The 19,385-nt window shown below is 41.0% G+C and overlaps 1 protein-coding gene across 4 annotated transcripts in view; it reads right to left on the reverse strand.

Moving 5' to 3' along the window:
* Positions 1-19,385, reverse strand: part of HLTF (helicase like transcription factor) — a 59,392-nt gene that overhangs the window by 18,710 nt on the left and 21,297 nt on the right. For 3 of the 4 annotated variants that reach the window (XM_058661418.1, XM_058661415.1, XM_058661417.1), the window contains 13 exons: positions 19,068-19,201; positions 18,333-18,430; positions 15,385-15,459; positions 15,060-15,251; positions 14,508-14,603; positions 13,855-13,927; positions 13,096-13,186; positions 10,278-10,357; positions 10,156-10,197; positions 9,089-9,178; positions 6,009-6,106; positions 1,352-1,495; positions 430-568 (listed from right to left, as the gene is read on the reverse strand). In XM_058661418.1, coding sequence (XP_058517401.1) covers positions 430-568; positions 1,352-1,495; positions 6,009-6,106; positions 9,089-9,178; positions 10,156-10,197; positions 10,278-10,357; positions 13,096-13,186; positions 13,855-13,927; positions 14,508-14,603; positions 15,060-15,251; positions 15,385-15,459; positions 18,333-18,430; positions 19,068-19,201 — 1,352 coding nt within the window. The remainder of the gene's footprint in view (positions 1-429; positions 569-1,351; positions 1,496-6,008; positions 6,107-9,088; positions 9,179-10,155; positions 10,198-10,277; positions 10,358-13,095; positions 13,187-13,854; positions 13,928-14,507; positions 14,604-15,059; positions 15,252-15,384; positions 15,460-18,332; positions 18,431-19,067; positions 19,202-19,385) is intronic. The other variant, XM_058661416.1, reaches the window with a different exon arrangement.

Here is a 19,385-nt window from a genome sequence, read left to right on the forward strand (position 1 = left end):
GAGATCCCAGTGCATTCAAGGCGAGGACTTTAGCCACCAGGCTATTGCGCCGGGCCCTGAAGAACTAACTTTTTACAATGTTTAATATTGGGCTGGCTTGATGGCTCAACAGCTGAATCCTCACTTTGCACAGGCTGGGATCCCATGTGGTACCTTTCCCAGATGCTTCACTTCCCACCCAGCTCCCTGCTTGTGGCTTGGGAAACAAGTGTAGCATGGTCCAAAGCCTTGGGACCCTGCACCCATGTGGGAGATTTCGGAAGAAGCTCCTGGCTTCAGATCAGCTCAGCTCTGGCAGTTGTGACCACCTGGGGAGTGAACCAGTGGACGGAAGATCTTTCTCTCTCTCTATCTAAATTTGCCTTTCCAATAAAAATAAACCAATCTCTAAAAAAATATTTACAAAATAAAGTTGAGTTCTATGATTACCTGTCAACACCCATTTTCTTTCTGCTTCTAAATCAAGTACAGCTTTTGTTTGCTGGGCATTTGGATTTCGAATGGCATGTCCTTCGTCCAAGATCACTCTCAGCCACCTTATGCTATGCAATGGACTATCACCTTTAGTCTGAAATAAATGTTTTATAAGAATTAAAAAACACTGGAAAACAAAACAGTACTGGGTATAGCTTGCTACATAATAGGTGTTACTCTTCTTTAATATCAACAGTATGTGCCAAGCACTGCTCCAAGTTCTGCATACGTTAAGTTACAGAATAAAACTTTACGAGCATCACTGGTCATGAACATGTGAGAGAATCGCAGCTCAAGCTTTCAGGTACACTGCTCCACAATGCCATATCCGCGAAACGGCGCCAGCATTCACATCCAGCTCTAACATGAAGTACTCTGCCACGGGTTAAAACGTAGTGGCGGCACAAAACATCACTTAAACATGACAACACTGCTTTCTTTTACATGAAATCTAACATTTATAGAAAACTAAAATTTCAATTAGACATTTTCAGGAATATTTCCTTTTTTGGGAGAATTGTGGTTCAGTGGGTTATGCTACTGCCTGCAACCCCAGATTGCCACAGTCTGCGCGCTGGTTGTTCAGCTCCATGCAAATACACCTGTGAAGGCAGGGGCAGACAGGAGACCGTGGATGGAGTTCCAGGTTCCCGGCCCAGCCTGACCATTGCGGCAATTTGGGGAATAAACCAGTGAAAGGAATATCTAGGACTCTCTCTCTGTAATCCTTTCAAATAAATTACTTTTTAAAATCTTATTTATTTTCTACATATTTTTAGTATCTGGAAATAAAAAAAGTATACATGAAAATTTTTGAACACATTAGGAACGCCAAGCATAGTTAACCTCAACCTTTGCTAAGTTTCAACATACTCACTCCATAGTCATGAGTTAAGATATTGTATGTAGTCAAAACAATATCCTGTTTTGAAAGCAAGGCTGGATCTCTGATACGATCAGGGCCGTAATAAACATAGAAATTCAAGTGCGCATCTGATTTTATATGTTGTCCAAACTGGTCCTAAAAGAAAATTAGACACTTTTAGAAATAAGCAGATTAACACCAAGTTTTATGTGTCTATCAAAGTAACTGTCCTAGTAATAGTATCACACATCAAATACTACAACTATATGAAATCAAGCTTCTGAGAACTAAATCAAAGTAACCATGACATTATTATTATATTGTCAGGAAAAACATTACAGACACAAAATCATAAATCATATAAATTGTGTTTAGCCTAACGTTACTTCATTTCTTTAGGAAGAAAAAAAATCAAAAACCAAAAGAAAACCCAAGTTTTTCTAAAATATTATTTTTAAAAACTTAATATTTTAACAAAGGGCTCTATAATACAATACTTCCAATTAACAGATTTCATAATCTCACAATCAAGCCTGGGCACGTGGCCCGTTCACTTTCAGCCCAGCTCCACTCGAGCACGGTCAGGCAGCTGTGTCCCGGCCACCAGGCAGGAGACCTGGACTGGCTCGGGCCCCAGCACTGGCCACCGTGAGCACTGCACCTGGGGAACGAAGCAGTGGACTGGAGTTCTCTCTCTTCCTTTCAAATAGTTAAATTTTAAAATATATATATCAAGACTGAAAGAGAAAAGGACAGCGACCGGTGCTTCTAAGGAGGCGGGGCCAGACTGAAGTGCAGCACTCCTTCATTCATTACTGTAGGTGCCAGGCATCAGACCTGAGGACATGATCAGTTTTTTGAGTATAAAGCTCGAGTTCTGTAAGATTCTGAGTAAAAATAAATCATGCCTGAACTGCTTGGAGAACAAGGATAACGAGGAAATACATGCTAAAGCTGAATGGCACAAGCAGGAAAAATACAGAAACAGTAAGCGTGAAAAAGAGCCATTAAGACAGACTGATAGGACACTAACTGATGGTTACCAGGGTTACCAGAGGAGAGCGGAGCCCACTGCGATACCCTTGAAGGGACAGTGGAATTCTGGCGCCCTCCCACCCCCGGCAACGGGGTCAATGCTGCACCAATGATGGCCACCAGCCAATATTCCCCACCAAAGAAGGGCCGAAGTGACCCTTGCTTCAACTTGCATGTCAGGGGGGTTTAAAGCTCCCTGCCACGTCTCTTCCGGGCTCTTCCTCCTCTGCAGCCCTCTCCTCCCCGTCTGTCTGCTGCAGAGGGAAGGGAAGCCCGTGACCAAGGTCCCCTGCAACAAAGGCCATCTAAATTCTTTTCTATATTCGCTGATGTATTCCTTCCCTGGTGGTCAGCGAAGCTAACGCTAATTAAATATGAAATATAAAGAAATAGGAGAAGACAAGGATGTACTCATACTTCAGATGATTGCCTAGTACTCTGTGTTAAAGAAACAGAAAATTTAGGGCCCGGCATGGTGGCCTAGCAGCTAAAGTCCTCGCCTTGAATGCGCCGGGATTCCCTATTGGCACAGGTTCTATTCCCGGAGGTCCCGCTTCCCATCCAGCTCCCTGCTTGTGGCCTGGGAAAGCAGATGAGAACGGCCCAAAGCCTTAGGACCGGCACATGTGTGGGAGACCTGGAAGAGGCTCCAGGCTCCTGGCTTCGGATCAGCTCTAGCAGTTGCGTTCACTTGGGGAGTGAACCATTGGATGGAAGATCTTCCTCTCTGTCTCTCTTCTTCTCTATATACCTGACTTTGCATAGAAAATAAATAAATCTTATTAAAAAAATAGAAAGTTTAAAAAAGGAAGAAGAAAGCAAAGAAGAGGAAGAGATAATGAGTATTTTAGACACTTACCATTTTTTATTCATTACACAATACCTCTGACTGGAGAAGTGTATGAAGAAAATGTAAATACTAACTTGTGCGTGCAAGTGAGAGGTGTAGATAAAGACTGAGCAGACAGCTCAGGTGAAGTCACAGGAATGATTGTACCTTCCTAACGAAGCGCATGCACTTGTTAGAATGAGAAAGAAAGCGGTAAGAGAGTCTGCTTTAGAAAACCAACATTTAAGGAACTTTAATTAGGAAAAATTATGTCTGGCATATAATTTGCAATATTTTAGTGATAAAGTAAATTTGAGTATGTTAGTAAATCTTGAATCTACAGGAGGAAATGAATATCTTACCAGTATTTGTGTAATTTTTTAAATATATTTTTATTTTGAATTTTGAATTATGTGGTACAATTTCATACAGACTGGGAATCCCCCAAAACTTCCACCTGTATAATTTTTTTTTTTTTAAGATTTTATTATTATTGGAAAGCCGGATATACTGAGAGGAGCAGAGACAGAGAGGAAGATCTTCCATCCGATGTTTCACTCCCCAAGTGAGCTGCAACAGGCAGGTACGCGCCGATCCGATGCCGGGAACCTGGCACCTCTTCCAGGTCTCCCACATGGGTGCAGGGTCCCAAAGCTTTGGGCCGTCCTCAACTGCTTTCCCAGGCCACAAGCAGGGAGCTGGATGGGAAGTGGAGCTGCCGGGATTAGAACCAGCGCCCAAATGGGATCCCGGGACTTTCAAGGCGAGGACTTTAGCCGCTAGGCCACGCCGCCGGGCCCCACCTGTGTAATTTTTTTAACGTCATAATTTTAGGGAAAACAAAAGGAAAAGGTAAATTTAACAAGAACCAGAACAAAGGCAGAGAAACAGTGGTCAAAGAAAAGAAAGCAAAGAATATCACATTTTCATGAAAAAAAGTCTGGTTTTAATTTATCATCTATGCTCATTCTTCTTAACAAAAAAAAAGGGGGGTTGGAGATGGCTTACAAAATAAGGGAGAGCAGAAGAATAAATTACCCTCAGCAATTATAAAATCACTGGAGGTCCCACACAGAGATTTCTGAAATGAGTGGAAGAAAAACATTCGGATTTCTGTGAACTGCGGAGAGAATTCAACATAAAATAGTACCAGCAAAGCTACCGAGAGGGGAAGATTTTCTAAATGCAATGGTGAAAGTTATTTTGCACAAAAGATGACAGAATCCAGAAGGACAAAGGATTCCGAGCAGGCGTCTGTGGCACAGCTGGCTCATCTGCCACCTGCAGCGTCACATCTCAGAGAACGGCTCAAGCCCCGGCTGCTCTGCTCTGATCCAGCTTCCCGTCAGTCACCTGCAAGAGCAGACTAAGACAGCCCAGGCCTCCGGGGTCGAGCCCCCACCTGGAGGCCCACACAGAGCTCCTCGGCTGGGCTCCTCGGCCGGCCCAGGTTTGACTGTCACAGCTGTTTGGGGACTGAACTAGCTGAAAGAACTGTCTTTTCTTCTTCCTTTCTAAGTGTGCTTTTTGAATAAATCTAAAAGAAATTCAATGACAAATCTAAATAGGTGAGAAGTCTTGAAAGACAAAGCATATTTGTGGATCTGCGGAAGGATTAAGGGTTACACTGAGAAGAAAATAAACTTTTCTGAAGAAAGAAGAAAACTACCTAGTGACTAAATTTCTAGATACTATTCTAGGCTAACAACAAGGAACTTCAAAATGCTCACAGGAAAATGGAATTAAAAATTAAGCATATTCTGATTTTAAAAAATTTGAACTCCATGCAGTTTTCCCATAAGACTCTATGACGTGGGCCCGGCAGCGTGGCCTAGCAGCTAAAGTCCTTGCCTTGAACGCCCCGGGATCCCATATGGGCGCCGGTTCTAATCCCGGCAGCTCCACTTCTAATCCCATCCAGCTCCCTGCTTGTGGCCTGGGAAAGCAGTCGAGGATGGCCCAATGCATTGGGACCCTGCACCCGCGTGCGAGACCCGGAAGAGGTTCCTGGTTCCCGGCATCGGATCGGCACAGCACCGGCCGTTGCGGCTCGCTTGGGGAGTGAATCATCGGATGGAAGCTCTTCCTCTCTGTCTCTCCTCCTTTCAGTATATCCGGCTTTCCAATAATAATAAATCTTTAAAAAATAATAATAATAAATCTTTTTTAAAAAAAAAAGACTCTATGACGTTTTTGAAGATACTTCGTGTGTTTTCAATTTTTTTTTGCACCAAAGTAAGATTATCTTCTAAATTCCATTTTCTATAAACTCGAACGTATTTTCTCTCAAATGGAAATGGAGTGACTTCATTAGAGGCTAAATAACTTGTCTAAAATAGTCAAAATTAGCTAATGGTGCACTTGGATTGGTATTTTGCCCTCACTCCTTTAACCGAATTCTTTCCCTGCCTGGAAGACCAAAAAGGGAAGATAAACTAGTTCCAGCCTGACTTTTAGACCGTGAGGTCATTTATTTGGAAGAAAGAATAACTATCATGTTATGATATTTTTAAATTGTAGTCCTTAAATATAAAACACTAGGTCCCAGCTGTCCATCACTCCTTTACAGTTCTGCGGAGTCCCCCAATAGGCAAGAATGTATCAAGACTTCTTTTTAAAGTTCACGTAACTCCAAACTATTATTGCTTTTCCACTATAAACCATTAAATTTAAAAATTCAGTAAACAGATCCCAATTCATAATAACAATTAATTTAACTTAAGTATAATGACCAAGCAAAACATTTTTAATCTTACTAAACAACTATATGTCTTATAATATTCTTAAAGGGCATTAAAGACTTACAATCCAGTTGCTCAGCACAGAAAGTGGACAGATGATCAGTGTGGTTCTTGCTCTCTCCTCAACATCAGTTTTCTTTGAACCCTCCACCACCGATGATCCTGAAAGAACAAATCATTGGCACAGCTTTCAGCTGTATTTTTCTTTCTGAATCTACATGTCATCAAGCAGACAACCAAAACGCGCCTCCATGAGAAGACAAGGTGGAAAGCAGATGAATTAATACGCCCAGGAAGACAGATTTTTACCTCGTCACTTTAAAAAAAATGGAAAATCCAGATTGTAATTATTTATGGGGCAAGGCAAAGGACTGACTGGGAAGAGGCGCAAGGAAGTCTAACATATCTCCTGATATTCAGTCATTCATTAAGGCAAACCTTTTTAAAAACAGTTTTCTGAACCTGTATTATACATACTGTGGTACGTACAATCATCATTCACAAAGACTCCATTTCCTGATTCAATCTTGTGCGGTCCTGTGTCCACTCTACCAGCACTGGTGTGTATGAGCAATAGTATACAGTAAAACTGATGGGAAACATTTTCTGAAATTCGGTTACAAAAATGAAGCTCGCACATCAGGTGTGATCTGTCTCTGTTCACTAGATTCCAGGGAGGTCAGATGCTACCCTGTGAGGACACTTGGGCAGCTCACGGGGAACAACACTGGTAAGAACTGAGGACTTCGTAACAAACAGGAATCCAGTCGAATGAGAACCATGAGAGTCAACCTGGAATAGGATTTTCCCCCAAGACTGATACTCAGATGACTGTATCCTTGAAGGACAGCTTGATAGAAACCTCTTAGACTACTAAGCCAGTGAAGCCACATGCTAGCAGCATATTTTGGTTTTCGGTATTTTTGCAAAACACTTTTTGGTAGAATATAGTATTCAACTAATAATCTCATAATATTAACTTTTTAAGGTTTATCTGGGCCTGGCAGATGGTTCAATTGCCTAATCCTCCACCTTCGAAGCACCAGGATCCCATATGGGCACTGGCTTGAGTCCTGGCTACTTCATTTTCCATTCAGCTCTCTTTGGCCTGGGAAAGCAGTCGAGGACGGCCCAAAGCTCTGGGACCCTGCACCCGTGTGGGAGACCCGGAAGAAGCTCCTGGCTCTGGCTTCGGATTGGCTCAGCTCCAGCCGTTGGGGCCACTTGGGGAGTGAACCAGTGGATGGACAATGTTTCCCTTTCTTCTTCTCTCTTAAATCTGCCTTTTAAATAAAATAAATCTTTGTTATCTTCTACTGCCTTTCCAGGAACAATTAATAGGCTGCACCAAAATGCTGGTCCCCAAAAATATCCTAAGTTCTTGTTAAAATCAGGGAACTATTGATCTGTGGGCCAGACTTTCTAAAAAATAAATGAAATGAATATCCAACATACTACCTCTCTGGTGTGATAACTAATCAAAAGTGTAAATGGAGTTAAAGATGAAATTAATCAAATATGCATCGAGAGGAAGTCGGACATAGCAGTCTCCCAACAAACAGACGCAAGCAGGGCACTGTGGTGAGACAGGCTAGGCCACCGCCCACAGCCCCTGTGTTCCACACTGGAGTGTGGCTGTCAGTCCCAGCTGCTCCGCCGGGGATGCAGCTCTGTTCTGCCCCGAACTGACCTCCACAGACACAGCTGGTACTACCCCATGACTCTGCATTAGTTCATTATTCCTTTTTCTCTTCACAACCTCATCACTTTTAAAAGCATGTAATAACTTATTCTGCGTTTCCCACATCATTAAATTACAAGTTCCACAAAGTGGCTTCTTGGGCTATATGTCCAACATCTGGAGCAGGAGACCAATATGTAGAGATACAACTTATCCTAGACCCCCTTAACTTTAGTCAAAGCTTCCAGCTAAAACATTTAATTTTCATGCAGGGCTGTGATCCTATGAATTACAAAAGACAAAACTGTAATAAAGATCACTAACATTCTTAACTAAAAACTATTCCAAAACCTATGAAATCTTAATTACAAATTATTATACTAATCTTTGTTACAATTAATGTAGATCAAATTAAGCTTCAAAAAAGCCAACATGCTGTGCATTGTGTACCTGTTTTACTTTTTCAGAGTAAGGACACATCATCTTCCTGCCATATTTTGGCTTAATATAACAAATACAATAGAAAAACACATCAGAATGAAAACAAGATATAGCACTCCTTATTTTCTAAATCTCTTGCAGTGTAATTTTATAGTATTTAATTCAATTATTTTTTTTTTACTAAAACAAAAATTAAACTAAACTAAAAAAGTAGCAGATTGGGGCTGGTGTTGTGGTATAGTGAATAAATCCTGGTAAGCCACCATCTTTTTTTTTTTTTTTAAGATTTATTTATTTTTATCGGAAAGGCAGATATACGGAGAGGAGAGATAGAAAGATCTTCAGTCTACTGATTCACTCCCCAAGTGGCCACAACAGCTGGAGCTGAGCCAATCCGAAGCCAGGAGCCTAGAGCTTTTTCTGGGTCTCCCACGCAGGAGCAGGATCCCAAGGCTTTGGGCCGTCCTAGACTGCTTTCCCAGCCACAAGCAGGGAGCTGGATGGGAAGCAGGGCTGCCGGGATTAGAACTGGCACCCAAGCACCGGCCATTGCGCTCACTTGGGGAGTGAATCATCGGACGGAAGATCTTCCTCTCTGTCTCTCCTCCTCTCTGTATATCTTTGTAATGAAAATAAAATAAATCTTAAAAAATAAAAAAATAAATAAAGAAAAAAAAGAACTGGCACCTATACGGGATCCCAGTGTGTGAAAAAAAGGAAGGACTTTAGCTGCTAGGCTACTGTGCTGGGCCCACCACCATCTTTTATTAAGCTCCCTGCTAATGACCAGAAAAGCAGCACAAGGTGCCTACCATACTTGGGTACCTGCCACCCACGTGGGGAAGTCCCGATGAAGCTCCTGGCTGTGGCCCAGTACAGCAGGGTGTTGTAGCCATTTGGGGACAGATCTAACAGGTGCAAGGTCTGCCTGCCTCTGTTTCCCACCTCTTTGGAACAATGACTTTCTCAGTAAATAAATAAATCCTGAGAAAGAAAAGAAGAAAACCAGTAGATTTGCTAACCTTTCTTCAACATTTTTCTCTTCGGTGCAGGAGTAGATACATCAAGTGCACATGCAAATGCTGCATCTTCTTTAACCTTAGAAGTCCCTGCTGGGAAAGAAAAACATAGTTAAAATACTTTCAGGTTAATTCTTCCATATGCCTATAAACAGGCAAGATGCTTCAACTATCAGGCATAGGCAGTTTTTTTCCAAGGGAATAAATGTTAGATACCTAATGATAAGTTTGCTAAATTTTCAAAACTGTCAGGTGATGACAAGTTCTAAATCAGATTTAACATAATTTCCCAACTAATTAACAATACAATGTGATCTGAATTGGAAAGAAAATAAAAGCGTATTTTTTAAAAGATTTATTTATTTTTATTGGAAAGGAGGATATACATAGAGAGAGGAGAAACAGAGGAAGATCTTCCTTCCGATGGCTCACTCTCCAAGTGAGCGCAATGGCTGGAGCTGAGCCAATCCAAAGCCAGTAGCCAGGAGCTCTTCCGGGTCTCCCACACATGTGCGGGTGCAGGGTCCCAAAGATTTGGGCTGTCCTCGACTGCTTTCCCAGGCCACAAACAGGGAGCTGGATGGGAAGCAGGGCCGCTGGGATTAGAACCGGCGACCATATGGGATCCCGGGGCATGCAAGGTGAGGACTTTAACCACTGTGCCACAATGCCATGCACAAAAAGCATATTTTAAGGAGAAAAATTTCTACTTGCTGATTTTATCAGTATAATCATGTGAATTAACCATGTAATGCTAAAAAGGCCACCCAAACTAAGCCTGGAATGACTAGTTACAAAACAGCATAAGGTTTTATCAGTCATTTAACAAGTGGTAGAATAATGTCTTGTTTAAAATTGGTTTAAATATTATACCTTAAATTTTACCTGAAAGTATTTGTTCAGGTTGTTAATTAACACCCATGGTAAATTCTATGAGGCACTCAGATACAAACAGCAGCAAAGTTTAAGAACTATTACTACAGAGCTCCAAGGTAGAGACACAAATCCACGCAGCTTTAATAACCCTAAGTGGCAATATGGGTGTTGAGAAGATAAAAATATAGACCTACCTCTTATCCTTTTAGTTTCTGATTGTGTATTTTTCAGTTTTCCTAAAAACAAAAACAAAACAAACATAAAATGGGTGCAACAGATTAGAATACAAAACACCATCCACTCTATGGTACATTACCTTTCATTTTCTGGGGCAATTCGTTTATCTCAATTTCCTCTGACTCACTGCTTTCAATGTACTGCACAGAAATTTTCCGTCTACAATTAAATACAAAGAAATTTTTTATCAACCCAAAACAAAGTGGTCAAATCACAGCTAACAAACACAACACAAATGTTTTTTTGTTCTCCCTTGTGTATCTTTTGAAAATTTCTTATTTTTTTTTTTATTGGAAACTCAGATATACAAAGAGGAGGAGACAGAAAGATCTTCTATCCATTGATTCACTCCCACAGCAACTGCAACGGCCAGAGCTGAGTTGATCCAAAGCCAGGAGCTTAGAGCCTCCTCAGGGTCTCCCAAGCCGGTGCAGGGTCCCCAGGCTTTGGACCATCCCTGATTGCTTTCCCAGGCCACAAGAAGGCAGTTGGATGGGAAGCAGCGCTGCCGGGATTAGAACTGGTGTGCCTATGGGATCCCGGCACATGTAAGGTGAAGACTTTAGTCGCTAGGCTACCGTGACGGGCCCTATCTTTTGAACATTTTTGTGGCAAACATTTTTAGTTGATATTTTAAGTCATATTTGTTGTAGGTTTTCTGTTTCAGAACAAGTTCCATGCACCAAAATACAGTACCACTACTGTTAAATGTCAAAAATTAAGTCATTCTAAGAGTGGTTTAAATAAACATTTACATAAAATTAATAGCTTTTATCAAAGAAAAAACATAAATTATAATGAATTAAGCAGACAAAAGCAAAAAAATGAAATGTTTCTTTCACAATGAAAATTTAATAGATCTTGTGTATAGGCAGTGTAACGCAGAGTTAAGTGGCTGATACTAGGTACTGCAGTAGGACTGCCTAGATTCAAATCTTCATTCCGCCATTAATTTGCTATGCGACTCCAGGCAAGTCACCCAATCAAATACCTTGACTCCTTGATTTGGAAAGTCTGAGTAAAAATGCAATACACTACACAGAATAAGATACTGCTATATGCAAAGACCTTTAAAATACTACCTTATGCAAAGTCACACCATCCGTGTTAGCTACGGCATGGCAGGGTGGTGGCTGCTCCTGTTGGTTTTTCCCGTGTTATTACCTTCCTTCCTTTTAATCTAACGTCATATTACCTTCCTTCCTCTTAATCTAACGCCATCCGCCTAAGTGCACTGTGACCCAGGTTTATGTCACTTTAGAACTCTAAGACTTGAGATGCAGCTAAGAAGAAAACTGATGAGTGCTGGCTGGTTGTATGATCAGATGAGTATAAATGACACAACAACCTACAAAGCCAAAGGCTTGATGTCTCTATGGGTGGGTGGCTGGCTCATATCCTGATAAGAATTTATATCTGTTCACAATGATGGTAGACGATACAATGTAATCAAAATTCAGAAATTAGACCTACTCCAAAGAGTAAACAAAGTGTGCAAGTAGAGAAACTCAGAGATCACAGGGAAACCAATTTTACTCAGTTTTCCCCTCTAGTTCGTTAATTAACATTTTCTATATATTTAATACTTGTTTAGGAAAAACATGTCTCATTTCTACCACAGATGAAATGAGAAAGAACCAAGCTGAGCAAAAATCCTTTCGTCAAGTCACCTAATCAATATGCTTCAGTTCTCACTCCCTAAGTCTACAAAGAAACTTCCGAAGTTTCCACAAACACTACAAACCCAGGGGATAGGCCTTAGTTTTTAGGTGAACACAATAGGAAGAGGGGCTGCACTTGGCCCAGTAGCTGAGATGCTGCTTGTCCGCGTATCTGAATCCCAGTGAGGCCTGGATCTGACACTGGCTCAACTCCGCCTGCTTCCTGCTCGTGCTGACCCGGAAACCATGGTGATGGCTCAGTGGTCAGATTCGTGCGCCTGTGTAGGAGACGGGGACTTCATTTATGGCTCTTTGCTCCATGCCTAGGGTGGTGTGGAAGGAACCAGAGGATGGGAGCTCTCTCACTAGTTCTCTCTCAAATTACAAAAAGGTTGAAACCACAGTGTTAATTTCCTATCACCAGTTTACCGGGCCAGCTCTTTATGCAATGTTTTAGGCAGCCACTTGACATACTGGCATTCCGTATCCTGGCTTCTAGGGCATTTCCCGAGGCCCTGAACCTTGCCACCCAAATGGGAAGCCAGGACAGAGCTCCCTGCTCCTGGCTTCAGCCTGACCCAGTCCTGGCTGCTGCAGCCAGGGTCATTTGGGTAGTAAACCAGTGGACAGAAGACATCCATTCTGCTCTTTCTTCTTTTAGGTCTCTCATTCTCAGTCTGCCATCTGTCTTTCAAATAAATAGATTTTTTTAATTACCATTCTAATTTTTATAGGTATTAGTTTATCCATAAAATAAAGAGCATTCTAGGACCCAGCATGGTAGCCTAGTAGCTGAAGTCCTCGCCTTGCACATGGCAGGATTCCATATGGGTGCTGGTTCATATCCCAGCTACTCCACTTCCCATCCAGCTCCCTGCCTGTGGCCTGGAAAAGCAGCAGAGGACGGCCTAAAACCTTGGGATCCTGCACCCGTGTGGGAGACCTGCAAGATGCTCCTGGTTTCTGTCTCCGATCAGCTCAGCTCCGGCCATTGTGCCCACTTTGTGGAGTGAACCAGTGGACGGAAGATCTGTCTATCCTTCTCTGTAAATCTGCCTTTCCAATAAATCTTACAAAAAAAAAATTAAGAACACGGTACTTGCATAAATCATAGTGGCCTTCATAATTTGAAAGAAAAAAATGTTTTTAGAAAGAACCATGTAAATGAGATGTAACAGGCATCTTAGAGAAAAAATTTAAACAGATTACACAGAACCAAACCAAACCAGAGTTCACCTCTTGGGGCAAGAGCCAGACAGTTCTGATGTGGGACACTCATTCTTCTTGACATCCGAAATACTGGGCTCCTCATCACACCTACATGCTTCTACTCCAAATTAAAAACCAAATATTCACAGTATTAGTAAATGATCTGACCAGCAATAGCCCTCTTCAATCCCTGACTCTCCAATCACCGTCCTTCAGCTTTCTGAACACACTCCTTCCAGCCTACCTTCAACACTGCCCCCTCCAATTGTTTTTCTATTTCCCACTCCTATATCAAACTTAACAGAATGAATAAATAGCACACAGAAATTATGTCCAAATCTTTCATCTGATTTTAACATATTTCCAGTCTTGCCACTCTAACTTACCTTCAGAAATCAATTTTGTTAGGGTCATACCATACATCTCTTTCCATTTATCTTTTGACTTTAGAATTTGGCTCTAACTTACCTTTCCTATTTTATTTCTGTTTTCCATGCACATTGCATTATAAGTAATATAAAACATATAAAGGTACCATAATAAAACATGTGCTCCTGTTTCTTAACTATCCTTTCATATGATTTTTTTTCTCAACCAAATACGTGCCCTCAGTTTTTCTGACAGGTATACTATAACCATCTCCTGAACAGTCCTAACAATCTCCATGAAACTCTTAGAAAATGAGATTAAAAATTTTTGTAAAGCATGAAACCAAAACTATATTTAGATGATTAAGTTGAGAAAAATATCAACCAAATATTGGTTCATAGTCAAAATTAATGTTACCTTTGTTTAATTCATCTCCTTTTTTGCTGGTATCATTTTTTCTAGATTTCACAGATTCACTGCTATTGCATTCCTGGGTGAAAAAACAATCGGTTCTTAAACAGCACTGCCATCAACCTTACACAAACTTAAAATAAATCTTATATCATAAAGAATACTTGAACTGCAACCCAATTCTGGTGCAATGTGCTGAGGAGCAGGGAATTAAAAGATTGTGATTTCTCAATGTTTTAGCAGAGAGTTGATGAATCACATTTCAAGGACCCAGCTAATCAATTTTTGGCAATTACATTTTAAATTTTCCACTCACTTAGTTACTTTCCTTTGTAACATGGAGACACAGAGACAGACAACAGAGATTTTTTTTTTTTTTTTTTTTTTTTTTTGATCCACTGGTTCACTCCCCTTGAGCTGGGCTGGACCGGGCCAGGCCGAGGCCAGGAGGGCAGAACTCGACTGGTGCATCCCACACGGTGGTGCATGCCTGAGCCATCACCTGCTACCTCCGCGACGTCTTTCAGGAGAAAGTTGGAATCAGAGCACAGCCAGATTGAGGCCAGGCGCCTGGGCAGTCTTGAATCAACGTGTTAAACACCCTCCCCAGCAAACATCCTTTCACGAGTTCTCAAAGAGCACTCCTGCTAATCCTTTACCTTCTTAGGTTGATTCTTCTTCATCCTTTCAACAGGAAGGGGTTTACCATCATGGAAATTGGTAAGAATCACTGCAATGGCCGTAAGAGTTTTACCCTTTAAAATGTTAAAGAAAAAAAAAGATCAGATTCTGAAACCAAGCTGACTAGGAAACATTCAAAAACTGATTTCAAAAGCAAGTAATCAAATAAAAATTCCCATTCAAGGCCACACAAGTTTATTGATAAATAAATGATACAACATGTTAAAAATCAAGGTTTCATTTAGACAGGAAAGGCGTTTTGCCACTGCACTGTAAATTACGAAATGACTGTCTCTGACTATACCACCTTGAATGCCATTATTATGCTTAAATCTCAGAAGCTGCTTCCACATCAGCCAACCAAAAATTTTAACATTACAAGTGAACATACTAAAAAGCTATGTTTCTACATTAAAAATAAAATCTGTTTTCAGATAGCAACATGTTCCTATCTTTATACCTCAAAACCATAATTATAAAAAAAGATTTTGTTAACCACAAGAGAAAAAAAAAAAAAAAACTGCAATTACCAAACCCATATCATCCGCCAAAATTCCTCCATGGACATTTTCTGGTCTATCTTTCTCCGAAAAGTTTGTTATTGTGTTGTAGTATAAGTCATTGCGCTGTTCCCAGAACGGCGGAAGTTCTTTACTGTTTTCTCGTGACACCATCCAAGCGAGAGCTTGCTTCTGATGCGGAAGCAATGGCGTTTCCACAGCCTATCAACGAAGGGTCATAAAGAGAAACACAGTAAGCCTGTTTTCCACACTCACAGTCTAAAGTTAATCTTGTGATTAAAAAAAAGATTGTCAAATCCCGAGTAGTTTTTCATAGAAAACACTGGCTCCTTGCCTCAGCTGGCTCCATTTCATGAGTTTTGTCATCTTCTTTCAAATCTTCAAACAACTTGTCAAATTCTGTTTTAAGCTGTAACAGCAACAAGAAACTCCATGAAGCAAAACAACCAAAATGATAACTGTGCTTAGTCCAAAGATTTAAATCATATAATTAGAAGAATCAAATGCCAGAAGGCTCATTAAAATTCCCTGGAATACTGTACTGCTCCATGAAAGTAGAATGGAAAGCTGTCTGAGGAGTAAGAGGTAAAAATACATTATTAAATCTTGGCTCTGGTCATGGTTCTCCCACTGGAGAAAAAAACTACATGTAAGTTTAGCCAAGGCATTTCAATTTTTTGATTCAAGGCATTTCAATTCTGTAATCTTATTTCTATGAACCAAAAGGAATAAATTAAATTTACATTATCTCTCAAGTCCTCTCTGCCACTGGAATTCTATGATTCTATCATCTTTATTCAGAATATTCTGGCACACCTACCCAGTGTATTTGCCTTTTTCAAATCAATGACATTTATTATGGCAGCAATAAGGAACCTGGTATACATTACATAATATTACAATGGTTTTACTATTATGATAATCTAACTGGCTATTTAAACCTATTCTGATTTAACAAAAACATATATACGCTATAATTACTTTTGCAAATTGATAAATGAATACATAGCAACTGTTGTCCAGAAACACATCAGCTCAAATCTCGGTAACTAGGCGAGGTAACCTGAGGACCCAGACAGAAGGTCTAAGCCCTCAAACAACGGTCAGGGAAAACTTGGTATCTCACAATTGAAAGCTAAAAGGTACGACCAAATTGGTAGACATTAAAACAAGTTTGTTATTTTAAAATTGTATTTCATTTTTTAATCTTATAAACTTTTCCAAACTGGGCCTGGAATGATGGCTACACTGGCTAATCCTCCCAATGCAAGCGCCAGGATCCCATCTGGATGCTGCTTTATGTCCCGCTGCTGCACTTCCCACTCAGCTCCCTGCTGGTGGCCTGGGAAAGCAGTCAAGGATGGCCCAAAGCCTTGAGACCCTGTATCCAGGTGGGAGACCTGCAAGAAGATGCTGTCTCCTGGACACAGATCAGCCCAGCTCCAGCCACTGTGGCCACTTAGAGAGTGAACCAGCGGATGGAAGATCTTTCTCTCTGTATCTCCTCTCTGTAAGTCTGCCTTTCCATTCAAAACAAAGTAAGGCTTTAAAAAAAAAATGTTTTTCAAACTAACTCAACCTAACATGATCCTAGATAACAAATTACACAAGAAAACAGAGTAATGCTAATTAGCACTGTAGTTGCAACCTCCCTCAATGGAATAAATTTCAAGATTGTATTTTTTTTTTTAAGATTTTATTTATTTTTATCGGAAAGGTGGACATACAGAGAGGAGAAGAGACAGAGAGAAAAATCTTCCGTCTCAAGGTTCACTCCCCAAGAGGCCACAATGGCTGGAGCTGAGCCAATCTGAAGCCAGGAGCTAGGAGCTTCCTCCAGGTCTCCCACATGGGTCGCAGGGTCCCAAAGCTTTGGGCCGTCCTCCACTGCTTTCCCAGGCCACAAGCAGGGAGCTGGATGGGAAGTGGAGCTGCCGGTATTAGAACCGGCGCCCATATGGGGTCCTGGCGCATTCAAGGCGAGGACTTTAGCTGCTACGCTATCACGCTGAACGCCAAGGTTGTATTTTAAATTACTACTTGGACAATTTAAAAAATTCAAATATAAGAATAACCGGCACAGGACCCGGCGGTGCTGCTACGCTATCACGCTGAACGCCAAGGTTGTATTTTAAATTACTACTTGGACAATTTAAAAAATTCAAATATAAGAATAACCTGCACAGGACCCGGCGGTGTGGCCTAGCAGCTAAAGTCCTCGCCTTGAATGCGCCAGGACCCCATATGGGCGCCGGTTCTAATCCCGGCAGCTCCACTTCCCATCCAGCTCCCTGCTTGTGGCCTGGGTAAGCAGTGGAGGACGGCCCAAAGCTTTGGGACCCTGCACCCACGTGGGAGACCTGGAAGAGGTTCCTGGCTGCTGGCTTCAGATCGGCGCAGCACTGGTCGTTGCGGTCACTTGTGGAGTGAATCATCGGATGGAAAATCTTTCTCTCTGTCTCTCCTCCTCTCTGTATATCTGACTTTGTAATAAAAACAAATAAATCTTTGAAAAAAAAAAAGAAGAAGAACCTGCGCAAATACAAGCATGCACATGTTACGTGTTTATGTATGGCTACGCAGCAGGCCTTCCTTACTTCAGATGAAACCAACAGCAGCCGAAATGGTTTAGTCTCTACTAAACACCGTAGATGTTTTCCTTGTCAATATTCTGTAAACAGCGTATCAGGTATCATGAGTAATCTAGATGATTTACAGCAAACAGGAGGATCCATACAGGTTATATGCAAATACCACAGCATTTTATATGAATAAGAAACTGAAGAGACCCTGGACCCCATCACCTGCAGATACGAAAGGACTGTACTTCTCATCCTTGTTAAATGCTTGCAAACAAATACACACTCCATTTATTCCACAATATAAATTTCAACCAATGCATCTGAACATCATCAATACACCAATATATTTATCCTATTCTTTCAAACAGTAACCTCCACATTTAAAATTCACTTTCAGATCAGATGGAAAAAACAGAGCAGCAAGGGCAGGCCGTTGGCTTAGCAGTCCAGCTGCCCACCGATGACAGTATCACCTTAGTTAACATTCTGGGTTCACTTCCAAGTCCAGCTCCTGTCTGTACGCCACAGAGGCCCCGGCATTGAAGGCTCACCAGGGAGAACTATGTTGAGACTTGGCTCTCAAGCATTTGGTGAGTAAACCAGCAGATGGAAGCCTGCTTCTGTGTTTGCTCGCAATCACATGCTCGCTCTCTCTGCTTCTCAAACAAATAATGAATAAAAAAGAAATAGAGCAGCATACCTGTTCAGTTGTCATCTGTACAGCAGCATGAACTGGCATACTATAGCTTGGTCCAGCTCTCCCAGAGCCCCAGCCACTTTCCAAACTGAATCCTAACGCTGTAACACACAAAAACTTTTAAATAAACAAAGTAAGCATTTATTTGTTAACAAGTAGTGCTTGAATTTTTAAAGCTAAATCCTAAGTCATTCTTAAGTGACTTTATTTATATCCACAATACTTGAATAAACTTCTAGTTAAAAAAAAAAAATCACACAGCATTTCCTATCAGGAGGATCTTTTTCCTAAAATTTACCAAAAATAATTCCTAAAATCAGGGATTTCCAGAGGCTACCATGAGGGAATGTCAAGGCAGAGCACAGGGGAATACATGTGTCAGTGTAGAGTTCCAGTCCTGTGTCATAGGTCAACATTCAGAATAACAATGAGTAACAAACACAGCAGTGGTCCAGGAGACTGAAGTACGTGGCACCTCACAGCCACCTTACTCTGTACAATTATACCCAATGATGCTCAAAAACAAACTACCCAAGGATAGATTCCTTAAAACACACCTATTTTACAAAGTGACAGGCACCGTACTTCAAAATACAGAGAGAAAAACAGATTCCAGAAAAAAAAGACTGTACCTAGAAGTTGCCCGTACACATTAGTCACCCAAACTTACAGAAAAACACTGTCTTAGAATACCTGTGTCTTTGCAGTATCAATAGAGTAGTTAAACCCTAAACTTACTTTTTGGTGCAGGACCCAATTTGAAGCCATGTTTCTTCAACTGATCTAAAACCATTTTTCTATTTTCTTCTTTTCCCCAAAAAGTCATTTGCAGAGGCATGGTAAAAGCATTGTTTGCACCAAAGGGGACGACCCTGTTACATTTAAGAGCGGGGGAGAAATAACAAATTAGAAGTATTGTTTTTACCACCATTAGGCATGTGATATTTATTCTACTCTAAGCATGTGTTTCAAATTTTTTGCATGGAAATAAAACAAGGAACTACTAGTTGAAAAAAGGGAATTGAATCAAGAACAATCAATAAGAAAGGGTTATTT

Source organism: Ochotona princeps, chromosome 3 (assembly GCF_030435755.1).
Source record: "Ochotona princeps isolate mOchPri1 chromosome 3, mOchPri1.hap1, whole genome shotgun sequence".
Lineage (NCBI taxonomy): Eukaryota > Metazoa > Chordata > Mammalia > Lagomorpha > Ochotonidae > Ochotona > Ochotona princeps.